General features: G+C 41.1%; 1 protein-coding gene across 1 annotated transcript in view; it reads right to left on the reverse strand.

The window, feature by feature from the left end:
* KCTD8 (potassium channel tetramerization domain containing 8) overlaps window positions 1-15,916 on the reverse strand; it is a 238,934-nt gene extending 223,018 nt beyond the window's left edge. Inside the window, exon 1 of the mRNA XM_003794581.1 lies at window positions 14,909-15,916. Within this exon, the coding sequence (XP_003794629.1) occupies window positions 14,909-15,863 (955 nt within the window). The 5' untranslated portion in view covers window positions 15,864-15,916. The remainder of the gene's footprint in view (window positions 1-14,908) is intronic.
* Between the last annotated feature and the right edge of the window lie 16 nt (window positions 15,917-15,932).

Consider the following 15,932-nt stretch of genomic DNA (forward strand, 5'->3'; position numbering starts at 1 on the left):
GCGCTTATTTGCTAAAACTCATCCCACAGCCAGGGTCATCTGCTCAAGGCCTTCACCAGATAAGGTCTCTTACCCCTAGATACAAGTATTATTCATCTTGTCCCACTAGATAGCAAGATTAGACCCAGTCACTACCTCTTTTCCTTTTTCCAACTCATCTCCTAGGAAAGGGAATGAATGACTCATAGGCCAGCTGCCAGGTGCTTTAATTCCTGCTACCAAAGCTTGTTTGCTTATATATACCCTACACCACACCAGAATCCATCCATTCCCACCCGTCTCCACCAGCGCACACGGACTCATCTCTAGCCGGCACCTTTCCAATACCAGTCAGCTCACCAAACAAATCTAGTTTCCCCAACTCAGTCAGTAGGCCGCCATTGTTGCTTTTGAAAATTCTTGTTTGATCGTCTCACTTTCTGGTCTTCAATACTTTGCCTGAAATCTAATGTGCGACATCATCTTTCCTCTACCTGCATTTCCAGACTTTTCTTCCAACATATTCCCTGATTTCTAGACATATCAAACTATTCCCTGAACATGCCTTTTTTGCATGAAATAGCTAAGCTCCCAAACTCTCTCATACAAATGCGCACAGTTTTGTCCAATAATTTGCAAAGTCACCTTTTCTCCAATGGCTTCCCCGAACTCTTCATTCAGTTCAGGAAATTACCCCCACCATGTTTCCCCATGACTCTAAGAATAATAAGTAAAACAGTTAATTTCAGTAAGCCTTAAATTTGAATAAAGTGCTCTGCCAAGTGCCTCTGAAATGTGTACTATTATTCCAACTAATTATTCCAACTATTATAAAAGGGAAACCAGAGTTTGGAGGAAACAAATACCTTAGCCAAAGTCACTCAGTTAGTAAAAGGGTTAGGGTATGAAGGTAACCCTCGTTTGTTCCAGAGCCTTCCTCCTTAAACCTAGTCATAAAAGGCTTCTACTCCATCATCACCCAGCTTCCCTAATAAGTCAATAAACATTTTCTAAGTGACAACTTGGAGCCACAGTGTGAGTCTTGACTGAGCATGGAGAGTAAATTGAATAAAAAAAAGAATGCATCAGTTATAATTTCATTTAAAAAACCTACCTAGTACATAACGTCCTTCACTACTTCAATCAATAAACAGCACTGACAGGCCTGTAATCCCATCACTCCAGGAGGCTGAGGTGGGTGGATTGCCTGAGCTCAGGAATTCAAGATCAGCCTGTGCCAGAGTGAGACCTGGTCTCTAAAAATAGCCAAATGTGACAGGCACCTGTTGTCTCAGTTATTTGGGAGGCTGAGGCAAGAGAATTGCTTGAGCCCAAGAGTTTGAGGTAGCTGTGAGCTATGATGTCAAAGCACTCTACTGAGGGCAACAACGTAAAACTCTGTCTCAAAAGAAAAATAAAAGAAAAAAAGAAAAAAATATATGGCTCTGAGTGTCAGAGAGGATGCAGCATTCTGCTCTCCAGGGAAGGAAGAGTAACTGTGAAGTGATCCCCCCATCCTGATTGGCCAAAACATCCACTATAGGCCAAACAGGGAAACCCTCTGGGGAGTTTAAAGTCACTAGCGATTTGAGGGCATTTGAGGGATTCTTGGTTACAATACACACAGGCTTAGCATCCATCATTTGCCATTCTCCTCTCTCTGCCTTATGTCTCGTGGGGAGTTGACAGTCACTAGTAGTTGGGCATTTGTGGGATTATTTGTAACTATACCCAGGCTTATCATTGTCGCCACTCTCCCCTCTCTGCTTATGTCTTGCACCTCAGTGACTTAACGACACATTTCCCAGCCAGGCAAAAGCTGTTCATCCAGCAAGTAGCTGGGGTAGGGACTTTCTGCTACTATCTTGCCTAAATTATAGAGAATGTGATAGTTCGTCTTCTTTCCTCATATTTTACTTCAAAGAAGTAGGTGAGTTTTTTTGTTTTTTACTACTGGTTCAATTCACATAGCACAATTAAACTGGGATGTAAACAAAACTAAGAAGTATCATCTACTTTATCCCTAGATCATTCTTAAAATGGGAGAGGGAGAAATATTCTCAAGGTATTTCAGTGATTGTCTCGAACTCAAGAACGAGAAAGTGACAAAATTCGCAAGGTCGACCAAGATACTCTGATTTTTTCTATTCCTCATCAGAATCCTTATACACTTTATATCAGTATAATGACAACTAGGATTGTCTGACACTTTACTCACTATTCATTTATTCTAAACTCTTACAAGCCTATTTTGAAATTACGTATCTTCAACATATAAACATTCTCGAGGTATTTTGTATTATCCAATCTGAGATTCTGCTTCTTACACTTTTTATCATTGACGACTTGAGAATCAGCAGCCCTGGAAGTGAGGAGAGTCACCTCACCAGTCTCATCTCTGTTAGACACACATTAGTGCACAAAGAAACGCTATAGGGACAGTAAAGCAAAGAAGCCATTGAGGAAACGGCAGGAGTATGAACATGATCCAGTTGTAAGTATTTTATAACTATTATAGTTCCTCAGATTCAAGGGAGGCACACAGTGTGGCAGGCATGGCAGATGGGGCTGCTGTCCATACACATGAAGAGGCTCGAGGGCTAAAAACGAAATGTCCTCATTCCACTGAGACGGGCTTCAGTGATCAGTGGTCCTCCCACTGTGAAAACAGGGCAAGAAAAAAGGAAGAATGATGTATTTTGCCTGCCTTTTCTCTATTAACAGTATAAGAAATAGCTCAAAGAAAACTCTGCAATATAAAATTCCAGCTAATAAATGTGGAAAACGTGGTCAAATTTAAAAAATGTTGCAGCCCCTAATTTAATATTTGAATCAAGCAATTGCATTCGATCTAACACCGTAAGACTAAATGCTTGATGGCAACTTATCCTAGAGGAACCCGACTGGCACCAGCCACATCAACAGGTTAATCTGAGTATCATCGAAAATGAGGCAACCTGACACTGTATACAAAATGAGGTGCACAGAATCACCTATGAAAAGTCTCTCTCTTTCTTTAACTGAGACAGGGTCTCACTCTGTCATCCAGGCTAGAGTGTCTTAGCAGCAGCCCAGCTCACAGCAACCTCAAACTCTTGGGCTCAACCAAACTTCCTTCCTCAGTTTCCAGAGTAGCCAGGACACCACCACATCCTGCCACTATTTTTGTCTATTTTTAGTAGAGACAGGGTCTCACTTTGCTCAGGGTGGTCTTGAATCCTTGAGCTCAAGCAGTCCTCCTGCCTTGGCCTCCCGAGAGCACTAGGATTAGCCATGGTCCCCTGACTCACCTACAGATAGTCTTGCAAAAAATAAAAATAAAAAGTTGAATCTAGTCAAGGTTGAGTTAATGTCCACTTAGAGAAAATACAGAGACAAAGGATCAGCTTAAATAATACCATATGAAAGCAGTCAGCCACATCCAGAACATGGGACATTAACCAAGTTCATAAGATCTTAATCACCAAACTGATGGCCACATGAAACAAGACAGTGAAAAACAGATGCAAGGGGCCACCCTAGTGTAAGAGAAAGAGGCATAAAAAAACAAGTCTGCAGTCCTGAGTTTACTAAAAGTCTATGAAAACATTTTTGAAATTGAAAAAAAAAATTTAAGCTTGAAAGAATGCACTTTTTTATAATTGCTGGAGAGGGGATTCTTTTATAATTTAATTTTTATTAAAGCACAAGTGTAGACATTTATGGGATACATATGATAATTTGATATACAATGTGGAATAGTTAAATCAAACTGATTAACAAAACCATCACCTCAGGAAAAAAATATTGTGAGACAATCTTGGAAATGTGACCATGACTTATGTATCAGATACTGCCAAGAAATTATTTACCTTGTCAATATCTGAAATGTAGTTTATAACCATATGAGTTGATAATGGAATGGTGATTATACAAAAAAAAAAAAAAAACCTAATTTTTAAGCCACAAAAGTATGTAGGAGTGAAATAACATAATAATTGGGTTGCAAAGTTCATCTCCAAAAAAATAAATAAATAAAATAAAATACTGTTATAATGTTTTGGTTTTTACCGAAGCCAGGAGATAATCATGTGGGATATTTTTTCTTTGAATGAACCTGTCTTTTTTCATTACATTTAAGATTTTCATAACCTAATTTTTTATTTTGTAGAATGCAATGACAGCAGAATCTAAGTGGCACCTCATAACTACAGAACTATAGCCTTGGCAGGAGGTCAGAGGGCTGCCCTTTCACACAGAGGCCACTGCCCTGCTGACAAGGCTGGCACCTTCCCCTGAAACTATTAATCTAAGAGAGCAGAAAATGAGTGATTTGCAGAGGTCATAAAATGGTCTTCACCCTAAAAATTATATTACATAAGAATTTAGTTGGCTTTAATTCACTCATGAAATTGATCAGGAATGCCCAATGATTTTGAAGGATTTTTTGACAAAAAAAAAAAAAAAACCCTGCAAGACTAACTACAAATAGCTGACACCACTTATTCCTTAAAGCAACTCAGAAGTCCTTCAACCTCCTAGCTGGAAAGTAGGCTGGGTATTTGCGCTCCAGAAGAGCGAACAGCCCAATGTGCTTCGAGAAGCGGCCAAGGAGGAACAATTAATGGGAACAAACCTCCCAGAGGGCAGAGAAGGAGACCAGGGAGGACAGACAACAGGCAAGAGAATCTTACTCCATGGCAGAGCCAGGAACTGCCATGTAAGTTTAGGAAGAAATTTATTCTATTACCAGTAAAGAAGGAGTCATTTGTTCTGTCGGCACAAAAGGCTTTACTATTGCTGCTATGAATTTCCCATTTTTCCAATTTAGAAAGAAAAGCTTTCTCTGAAGTCCTCCTGCTCCTATTTGATATTGTTCATTAAACTGGAGGTAAATAATATGTACTGACATATTATCCTCAGGTGACCATGTACTAAACGTGGCCTGAAGATGGAGGATGAGACTTGGGGCTTCCCTTGGAGGAGAAGGTTAGTAAATTCGCATTTTCATGATGGGCAGATCCATCCTGTTATGCAGGGGCAGATAATCCTGATGTTGCTGCTCTGGTTGGAATTTTAAAAAGGAAGAAGGTAGCCAATGAAATAGATTAATGCATCCTCTTGACCAGCTCACTAAAAACCTTTCCAATACCAGAGAGCTTTTAAAACTTATATTTTCCATCATTAATAATCAGAAAACGACACTTAACACAATAATCAAATATCACATTTCCCCTACTTTTGCAACAATTATAAAACTGACTCTTGCAAAGTATTAGCAGGCAGGTAGGGATCACAGACTCCTCAGGCACTGCGTAGACTGTGGACCTTCTGCAGAGCAATCTGACAACACTTAATCCGAATGACCTATATGCACAATATCTAGTGCTCCAGTGACTCCCCTCCCAGATTCTCACACAGGTCCGCAAAGGACTTGGCTGTGATGACCTTGAAGGCAAGACCCATATAGATCATGGGGAAGAGATTAGTTACATAAAATACACACCATCAAGTAACATGGAGCCCTTAGAAACAACCAATTAGCTTAGATGGGCACATGAAAATGAATGATCTTAAAAGGAAAGGGATTGATGACAGAGATAATATATGTAAATTAAAACTATAAGCAAGACAAAAGAGAGTACTCATTGTCCAAGACCAGAAGTAAGGATTCCCATTAAATGCCTTAGAATGGTTATCTATGGGGGATGAAGGCTGGTAATTAAGTAGTTTAAACAAACGATAATAATGTGCTATAAGGATTTGTTGCTACTGTTTTATTTTTAAAGCTGTATTTCCAAGACTCCATTGTGGACTGGGTTCCAGATGTGATTTGAGGTTCACAGCAGGCACTTTTGTGCACTGAGGCACAAGAGGAGTCAGAGAGCGAGTTAGCTGATCTTCTTTTGACTGGCATAGCTCACGGCATGGGGGTGGGGTGGGGGTGGTGGTTAGATCCTGCAGCCATATGGCAACATCCTTTGCAAAGCAGCACGTCCCTCGGCAGCCTTATACTAGGACCTGGTTGAAAATTATTTCTGGATGCCAACCAATCTATAAGCAATCCATTAGACTTAATAAGTTCTTTCCAGCTCAAATTAGCTAGAGTGGATGGAGTCTACTGTCTATAACTAAGACCCCCAACAAATAAAAATACAGGGAGTTTGAAAACCATTTCCTTCTAGAGCATTTCCCAGATTTTTTTACAAGATAAGGAATTTGAAACTAATGGAATGCGTTGCTAGGGCTATAAAGTACCCCAAACTGGGTGATGTAAACAATGTAACTTTATTTTCTGACAGTTCTGAAGGCTGAGAATCTAAGATCAAGGAGTCCGCAGGGTTGGCTCCTCTTGGAGGTGTCAGGGAAATCTATTCCACACTTCTGTCTTAGATTCTGGGAGATTATTGGCAATTTTCAGCATCCCTTGGCTCACGGAAACACCACGTCTGTCTTTTCCCTTGTGTTCACATGGTGTTCTTCCTCTGTGTGCCTGTCTCTCTCTGCTCCCCTTACACACTTCCCCTTTTGATAAGGACACCAGTCGTATGAGATTGGTGAACATGCTAATGGCCTCACATTAACTGGACTAGTTTTGCAAAGGCACTGTCTTCCCATAAGGTCACACTCTGAGGTACAGGGTGGAAGCATGGCTATGGCTTCAAAATACCTTTGGGGAGAATGTAACTCAACCAGTAACATACTGCATACAATTTAATAAAAAATACAGTCTTAGTCCCTAAACTCTGGTGATTATACTAAAACCACCAGGTAAATCTTTTCTTGATTCCTCTCCTTTTTTGGGTTAACCAAATACTGGACATTACTGAGCTTCACAGTATGAATGCTGAATGCCAAATGATAATTATGATAAACATTGGATATTTATCAAATATATTTTATAAATATTTGACAGTGGCAGCCATAAAAGGGCATCTTGGGAGAACTAGGTTTATTCCACAGTCTAAACATGCTAAGAATGCAGAAAGTAAAAAGGGAAGCAGCATAGTGGATCGTGCATGTTTTAGGAACATACCAGTCCAGTAGAGGAAAAATAAATGATTATACTATGCTACAGCAATTGCAATGCTGGGTTTCCTAACATGCTTATTTTTGGTTGCATTTACCAGAAACATTAACCATTGTTAGCAAGACCCTTATGTATCTTCTGTTACACACCATCGTGTACCTTTTTCCCACTGTCCATGAAGCAGGCTAAATCAACTCATCCCAGGTCCACTTGACTTAAATGAAAAGGGGTATTTCAAAACCATTTCAAATTCTACTTTAATACTTGTCAGGTAACCAGGAGAAGTCTTCATTTGAATTTGACTTCAGGATTTATTCATAAGAAAACACGGCAATAAGAAATCTATAAGAAACAGAATCTATAAGAAAACACGGCAATCTATAAGAAAACACGGCAATACCTGGACCCTTGAATAGATTTTGCATTTCTGAAAATAATGAAATTGCTCAGAAAAAGAGTCAGGTGTAATATAGAGACCAAAAAGATCATCATTTTTAAAAGACTGCATTTTGCTCTAAATCGGCAATTTTTAACAAAAGATCAATGTCAACGAGTGTCTCCTTTTTAACATCAATTTGTCATTTTCCATCACAATTAGATGGTCAATGTTTATAATTGCCAATAGTAGCTACATAGAGTCACAGTGATGCTCTCCCAAAACATGCCTAGACTCTTGGGGTCAAAGTTGGTAGGAGATACAGTCAGTCTTTGGCCATGAGCCTGGCCACCAGAGCCTCACAATTTGCATATGGTACAAATACTTGGTGTACCATGTGCCTACCACATGCACCGCACACAACCCGCTGATCTACACGTCGTGGAACTGCTCACTGAGGTCAAGAAATGTGTTCACTATTGTTTACTCCCACACCTTCAGCATCTAACAGGCCGCTTAGTATCTTCAGTTAAGGAATGCATTAATAAATATACATGAACTAAATAACAGGTATGATTCCGTAGTTTAAAAGTAATCTTAACTAGACTTCCTTCAGATTGATAGTTTTTACAATTCTGATTTTTTAATTGCTAAATGTAATAGTGCATAAAAAGGTATTTTATTAATAGCAACATACTCAACATGTTATATTTAGGCAATGAGAATCTGATACACTAAAACAAGAACCAATACTCAGTTTTTATTCAGTACAGATTACTTGGCACATAGACTTGTAACATTCCATGGAGGTAAAATGAGAAAGAACATCAATTTCTACCATTTTCTACATGAAGAACTAAAGTGTAGAAAAGCAAAGTAGCACAAAATACAACAAATCTACCTCCTGAATAAAGGTTACGAATATAGCCCAAGGACTCCGAATATCTCATCTTGCCTTTCTGTTCTAAATTAGGATAAAGGCCAGGCTTGGTGGTTCATGCCTTAATCCCACCACTCTGGGACGTCAAGGCAGGATAGCTTGAGCCTGACTTCAAAACCAGCCCCAGCAGCATAGTGAGAACCTGTATCTACAGAAAATAAAATAAAAATTAGCCAAGAATGATGACATGTACTTGTAGGTCACTGGGGAGGCTGATCTATGAGCATCACATGAGCCCTGGAGTTGCGGGTTGCAGTGAGCCATGATTGTGCCACTGATCTCCTGTCTGGGCAACACAGCAAGATCCTATCTAAGATAGATAGATAGATAAATAGATAGATAGACAGCTACATACATACATAGAAAGTAAAATAAATCAATGTGGGTCAATATTAGGAAGATTCATCCTAAAACCCCCACACAATATGGCAGACCACCTTGCCTGCTTCCTCCCACCACTCATTATAAAGTTGCCAATATAACAATTTGCCTTGTCAAAAGCAGGAGCAATTTGGGATTATACATATGAGTTCTCATCCTGCACTGGCAATGACACACACTAGATGCAGACTCACCAACCAGAAGCAAAGAGGTCACAATATCGGAGAATTACTTCCAAAGGGCTGTCAGCACCTGCCTCAGATCTCTCTGCTTTCTTCAAATACCTGGAATTTCAGCAACTAGAAAACTTACATTTCCAAATTTGTCAGAGCAGTTACAATAGGAGCTGATTGAGTTGACAGCTAATGTGGTTCTCCTAAAATTGTGAACATACGTATTTGAATCTAGCCTGTAATTTTGGCCAAATGCCCATGCTCTAAGCAATGTTTGAACACACCTGGCTTGTGACAGTTTGTTCTCCTGCACAAAACTGCTGAAAATCAAAGCTAAAGCCCTCACCAGAAATATAAATTAAGTAGATGATTAAGAGATACTTTTCCTAAATACACCCCATAGTGTAAGACTATTTCCATTGAATATTAGTATTATTGCTATTTGTGTCAAAGCTGGCCACTGACCAGCCCTGAACTGGGAAGAATGCATTCATTGTCCTAGTCAATGAAAAACCAACTAGAATAAACTTTGTTTAATTAATGCTACGATTTACTTTATACGTAACAAGTCAATAATTTAGAAAAGTAAAAATTACTAATGGCAACGGGATCTTTTCAGAGCAGTTTCCAACAGCCATTGCTTTCAATTTCCACAAAAAGAAAAAGAGCAGAAATCTGGTACTAAGAATTAATGAAACAGAGAAACAAAATTAGCTATGTATTCTGAGGTCCTTAAACTGATAAATGGCAAAGCTCACACTTAATGAGCTTTCAATTTGTGCCCCATACTATGCTAAGTGTTTGATATGGATTACTTAATCTAATCCTTATGAAAAACCTTTCAAGTGAGTACTGTTGTCCTCCTCACTTTTCCTTCAGAAGGGAGAGTAAATCATTTTCCCATGATTTCAAAGCTGGAGCCAGAATTTTTCAAGGAATCTGACTGGAAAGCATTAAACCATTCCCTGTGTTCAAGGATTTGCCTCTTAGGAGTGGGGACCAAAAGCTCTGGAATCTTCTCTTCCTCAACCCAATACCACTCCCCCGAGTCTCCTTGTACTGGCAATTAGAAAGCAGGTCTAATTGTGCAAAATTATGAGAATGGTCAACATAATAGAGTCCTATCCCCAAGGTCTTTGTTACTGTAACTTGTGAAATAAATGAAAACACAACTGACTGGTTCAATCATTCACTACTCTGGTGACATAAAGTAAATTCTATACCACATATATTTCTCCATTATATCCTTTTTTTGTATCTCCCTTTTTTATATTTTCCTGCATAAGTAGGGTTTAATAAGAAAATATTCACAATACAGTAGAAATAACGTCATAAATTAACTGTTGAACAAATGTTCACCAAAGTTTAATGTTAAATAAGTACTCAACAAATAAATTAGAATCCTAAGGGCAGTGCCTGTGGCTCAGTGGGTAGGGCGCCAGCCCCATATACCAAGGATGGTGGGTTAAAACCTGGCCACAGCCAAACTGCAACAAAAAAAATAGCCAGATGTTGTGGAGAGGACCAGAAGGCTGAGGCAGAGGCAAGAGAATCGCCTAAGCCCAGGAATTGGAGGTTGCTGTGAGCTGTGTGGCACCATGGCGCTCTACCAAGGGTGATAAAGTGAGACTGTCTCTACAAAAAAAAAAAAAAAAAAGAATACTATTAGAAATCATAAAGCTCTGTGCTCTTGTTGTCTAAAGAAAATTAGTTCATTTTTATTAATTACCTTGACACAAGTTTAGTAAATAAAAGTAAAACGGACATTGTAATATTAATCACAAAACAGTGATGCATTTTAAGATGTCTTTTAATTATGAAGTCAAGGTTGCAATATAGATTTAACTGGATCCTCACCTTTGCAACTTCTTAAATTGAATTACACCACCATAAGCCCCGATTAACCCAACACACTGAAATGAACCACAATGAATCTGAAAGAGTAGGGACAAAATCCATTAAAGACAAATTTGATTCCGCAGCCCAGTTCAGTAATTGCATTAATTCCTATATGTTGTACTCTCCTACATCAAACAACAAAAAAGGATATATTAAACTTTAAAAAATCCAATATAGTAGAACCTCTGTAAGTTGACCGCCCAAAGGACAATCTGGTCAACATACACAGGTGATCAACATAAGGAACTAGGCCTACTGTACTGAGACGTGCAGGTGGTGCATGCCTGGCCTATGAGAGTTAGGTCAACATAAGGGGGTGGTCAATGTATGGTGGTGGCCAACTATGGAGGTTCTATTGTATAACCTAGAAAAAGATGATATTATTTAATCATATATGGAGCTCAAAACCTGAATCGCTATTAAAAAAGAAAAGCAATAAATCAGAACTATCCTTTCTCCAACCTTTCTAATTATAAGAAATAAATAATAGATTTAATATTAGCTTTAACTACAGGTGATCTAGGCATCACATTCCGTGCATGTAACTATTCTCTATACAATACACTGCCAACATGAAATGCCTTTTTTGGTCTCCTATATATTGCTAAAGACAGCCATAACTATCAAACTTATGAAACATCCCCCCAAAACAGAAAGCACAATAAATCACTTTGTTTTTCCCCAGGAAGCACAATCCATCTTCGGTATTAGAAGAGAAATATGGAATTTAATAGTACTAGTATACATTGCAGTGTACTAAAAAAAAAAAAAAAAACTTGATAAACAATGAGTTAAGACTCTAAACGGATACATGTCTACGTAGCCAGATGAACCTGGTATTCAATGCTTAATAGTCTGTATATAACCTTGAACATAAGAACCTAATGACTTGAATATGAGCACATAAGGAGATATAAATCTAGATTTGTATCTGTCAAAAAATAATGCCAAAGTTTCCAGCCATAATGCTAAAACATTTCCTGGCACTGAATCAGAAATGAGTTTCACTGGAGTCAACTCAAAAAATCCAACTGAAGTATGATTGGCAAGCTTAGGTGACTTGACCTGAAAAATTCAAGTTCCAAGAAAGAAGTAAGTTATTTAGTTGGTTGTTTCAAGCTTTTCAAACTATAGTATGTTATCATTTAACTGCAAAATAATTTTCTAATTAACTTTACAATTAAATTAACTGTACTCACTAAAACAAAAAATTAAAACTTCATTTTGACAAGAATAATAAAGCCTGTAACATATTATTTATAATAGCGACTGCTAACATTTGTGAGGTTTTCATTATGAGTCAGACACTGGTCTAAGCACTATACATGTATTTTCAAATCCTAAAATTTGGTGCTGTGATAACACTCATCATAAAGTTGAGGAAACTAGGACACAGACCAAGTAAATAACTTACCCAAGTTTAGACATCAGGAAAGCAGCAATGACTGAACCATTAGTTACTGAATCACTCTCTTCCCCCCTAGAGCAGAAACTCAGGAGCGGTGGAGATCATTAACATTGAAGCTCAAATGTATACACTATAATTCTATTGTGTTTAAAACCATTTCAAACAAATAAGTTCACATGTAACCTGAATTTTAAAAAGCAACATGACTCTTCCATGCTATACATTAAATAAACCTTACACAACAAATAAATATTTGTTGAAAGAATTGTGTCAAAAGGGTAAATAAAAGATATTGTGGTTCTACACCTAACACATAAGTAGGCAAATAAGGCCATCCAATAATTGTGCTTCTGTGTATAACACAGATAAGCTTTTTAAAGACAGACTTGCCAAACAACATAATTATATTCTGTCCTTTCCTAAAGTAAACAAGACAGAAATACAAAAATTTTACACTGTATTTCATTCACCAAATAGTAAAAGGAATCACATTCAAAATAACTTGTGAAAAGATCATGCAAGCTGTACAAAATGATAAAATAAATATAGTCAAGATAAATTTTACACCCAAAATTTAAACTGGCAATTGCATTTGACTGATCAATAACTAGATTTCTACTTCAAAAGAATAATATTTAACCTGGAACTTTATATTTCCCCCCAAAGTTGGGATAATCAATGAGGAACTTTGTGAGTTGCATCCTTAGATTTCTGAGGCTCTTATGAATGAATTCAGAGGTCATTTGTAATGAGAGTACTCTGTGAGTGGCCATACATAATATGAATATTGTATTTAACACTTCTTTTAACTCCAGAAGTGAAACAGATCCTGAATTTCACATATTTCTCAAATTATCTTATTCGTTAGATTGGCTAAGTTTCCAATCTAAATATACCAAGGACAATGTTTTCCTACTTTAGATACAACCTGTATTCTTTCTTCATAATTAACATAATGATCATTTTCAAGTCTACAACTTTCTAGAGGAAAAAAGAAAAACAAAAACTAGGGAAGAGTTCAAAATTTTAGAAACTTAACTTTGCAGAAAACTCACACATACATCTTCTTTAACAAAAAAACACAAACCAAAAGAAAGGCAAAAGTTCTCTTCACCTCATCTTCTGAAATGCTTGGAAATCTGTGTTGAAATGACTTACATGTTTAAAATCTAAAAAGTTATTGATAAAGTTCATGATGATAGGGGATAAAATGTAAAGAATGATCCTAAAATACTCGAAGCACTTAATGTACACTGAAGATGCGCCAGTTTTATATAAGCAATACAATAGTTTTAACTTTTCTGAGCTTTCATCATTTTGCTATGCAACAACAAATAGTCCTTCATATAATTAAGACAATAGGTTTATATCTACCACTTCAGTGGACATGCCATTGTTTTTCTGTTGAAATGGTTTTCTCAAGAAATCGAGCACTATTTAAAAAGACAGTCTAAGTCAAAGAAACAGTGTTCTGGGCTTTGGGACTTCGTCATCCTATCTATTACGCTACTAGAATATACAAAAACGAGCCATCTTCCGGTCAAACTTGCACCCGTGCACAGAGACGTCACCTCCACTACTGCAGTCAAAATAAAGTGTAGGACACTGTTCAGTTCCCAAATATTACAGTGAGTAAATTTTCAAATAAACACATATAATTAAAGCTGGTCTACTTCCAGTATAGGCTTTCGAGGCTACCTAACACTACAGGCAAGTTGTAAAGCCTCTCGGCCAAAGGACAAACGTTTGCAAAATAATGTTCCTGCTGTCATCCCAGCTGGCTTTTCAATGGTCCAAATAGTTCTCTAGCCAGTTGCCTTCCTCACTTGGAATGTCACCTCCTCCCCAAGCCCCAGTGCAGGTTCCGCTCGCGGTACTTGGCTGAGTTGGTGAACTCCACCCAGTCTGCTCCGGAAGCGCACTACGAAGAGCGTGGTGCCAAATGATTTCTCAAATCCTCTGCCACGTTCTCTTGTATTCACCCTGGGAAAGGACTCAACCCCACTTTCGGACTCAAGGTTCCCAGAAGGAAACACGACTGCATGCGCGCGGACACACACACACACACACACACACACACACACGCCCCTCCCTAATCCGAGAACCGCACCCACACTTCCTAACTTTATAGTTCCTTCCACCTTCCCCCGCCCAAAACGCCCAGCGGCTGACGGGAGATAACTGGCCCGAAAATCTGGGTTCCCGAGGGTCCAGGAGGACTTGACCAGCCGCCCTGCGCCCCCGCCCTCTAGGGGCTCTGGCAGCACGGCCGTCGCTTCTCCGGTCGCCAGGTTCCTAAACCTGTAGTCATTGGACGCTCCCGCGCCGCACCCACCAACGGACGGTAATGCCGGGGGTGCGCGGGTGCCTCAATGCCAACCTGTCCTCTGTGAGGACACCTCGGAGAGCCACACATATTGTCCACTGGGAGTCGCGCGGAAGCGGACAGACGGAGCGGGACCTATGCCCATAGCCTTGCTCCGGTCTCCTCCCCGCCCTCCGCAGTAGGGGACGCCTACGACCCCCAGGAGCTCTCTGGGACCACAGGGCAAGACCAGGAAAGTTAAGCAGACGGGCTGCAGGGACCCAGGTGCCACCGAGTTGGAGAAAGGAAGCGGAGAGGGAGCTCGGAAGCGACCAGCTCCGGCTCGGGACACCACTGCAGGGCTCCAGCCCGGCGGGACCCCGGGGCGGGGCTGCTGCGGGGCGGGGAGCGATAGGCAACGCCAAGGCGCGGACTTACGGAAGAAAATGTACTCGGTGTAGCTGCTCCAGATCCTGTCGTCGCGGTACTGGTTGACGAAGGCAGCGGTGCCGGAGGAGTTACACGCCACCATGTGGAAGCCGGCCTCGGACAGGCGGTCGAACGCCTGCTCCAGATAGGTGAACTTGAGGTAGAAGCGGGACGTGTACTTCTCGGGCTGCCGGTCCGGGTCGCGGCTCTCGTTGAGCGTGTCCCCGAAGACCTCCTTGGCCAGCGCGATGCGTCCGCACACCATGATGCGCGCCACCCGCCGGAACTTGGCGTCCGCCTGGTTGTCGCGCACCGTGGTGTAGGAGCCCCGGTAGCCCAGCGTGAGGAAGCCCGAGCGCTTGTCCGGCGCGCCGCCGCCGCCACTGTGCGCTCCCGGGCCCGAGGGCGCGGCGGCCGCTGCCCCACGGAGCAGCAGAGCGTCGCTGCTGCCCTGCGAGACGTTGTCCTCCAGGTCGCTCTGGCACCCCTCGTCGTTGAGCGAGTTCTGCTTGGTGACCTTGGATGACAGCAGCTTCACCAAGTCGGTGAGCTGGAAATACTCGGCCTCGCGCAGGAGCCGCTCCTTCTCAGGGAAGTGCTCGGGCAGCGCCAGCTGCTTGTCCCGCAGGTAATCCAGCACGTACCTGAAGAGGAAGCCGTCCCGGTCGATGAAGAAGCGCGCCCGGCTGTCCCTGGGCAGCTCGCCCCGGCGCCGGGCGCCGCCCCGGGGACTGGAAGGCGAGAACATACTGGCCAAAGTGCTGTCTGGGACGCTGAGCAGCGTCGAGTGCTTGGTCACATAGACCTGACCGCCCACGTTCAGCTCCACTACCTCGGGGAAGGGCGACGGTGCGCAGGTCCCCGGGGCAGCGGCTGCCGACGCGCCAGGCGAGCTGGACGAGGAGACCATCTCGCTAATGGGCAGGATGGTGCTGCCGCCGCTGCCCGTGTCCTTCAGTGCCATGCTCTTCCCCGCCGCCGACCAAGTGACCCGAGACAGCAGCACTTTTGGGTTGCCGGAGCGCGCGCCCCG

The sequence above is a fragment of the Otolemur garnettii genome, unplaced genomic scaffold, assembly GCF_000181295.1.
Source record: "Otolemur garnettii isolate 467f Iridium unplaced genomic scaffold, OtoGar3 scaffold00083, whole genome shotgun sequence".
NCBI classification, from domain to species: domain Eukaryota; kingdom Metazoa; phylum Chordata; class Mammalia; order Primates; family Galagidae; genus Otolemur; species Otolemur garnettii.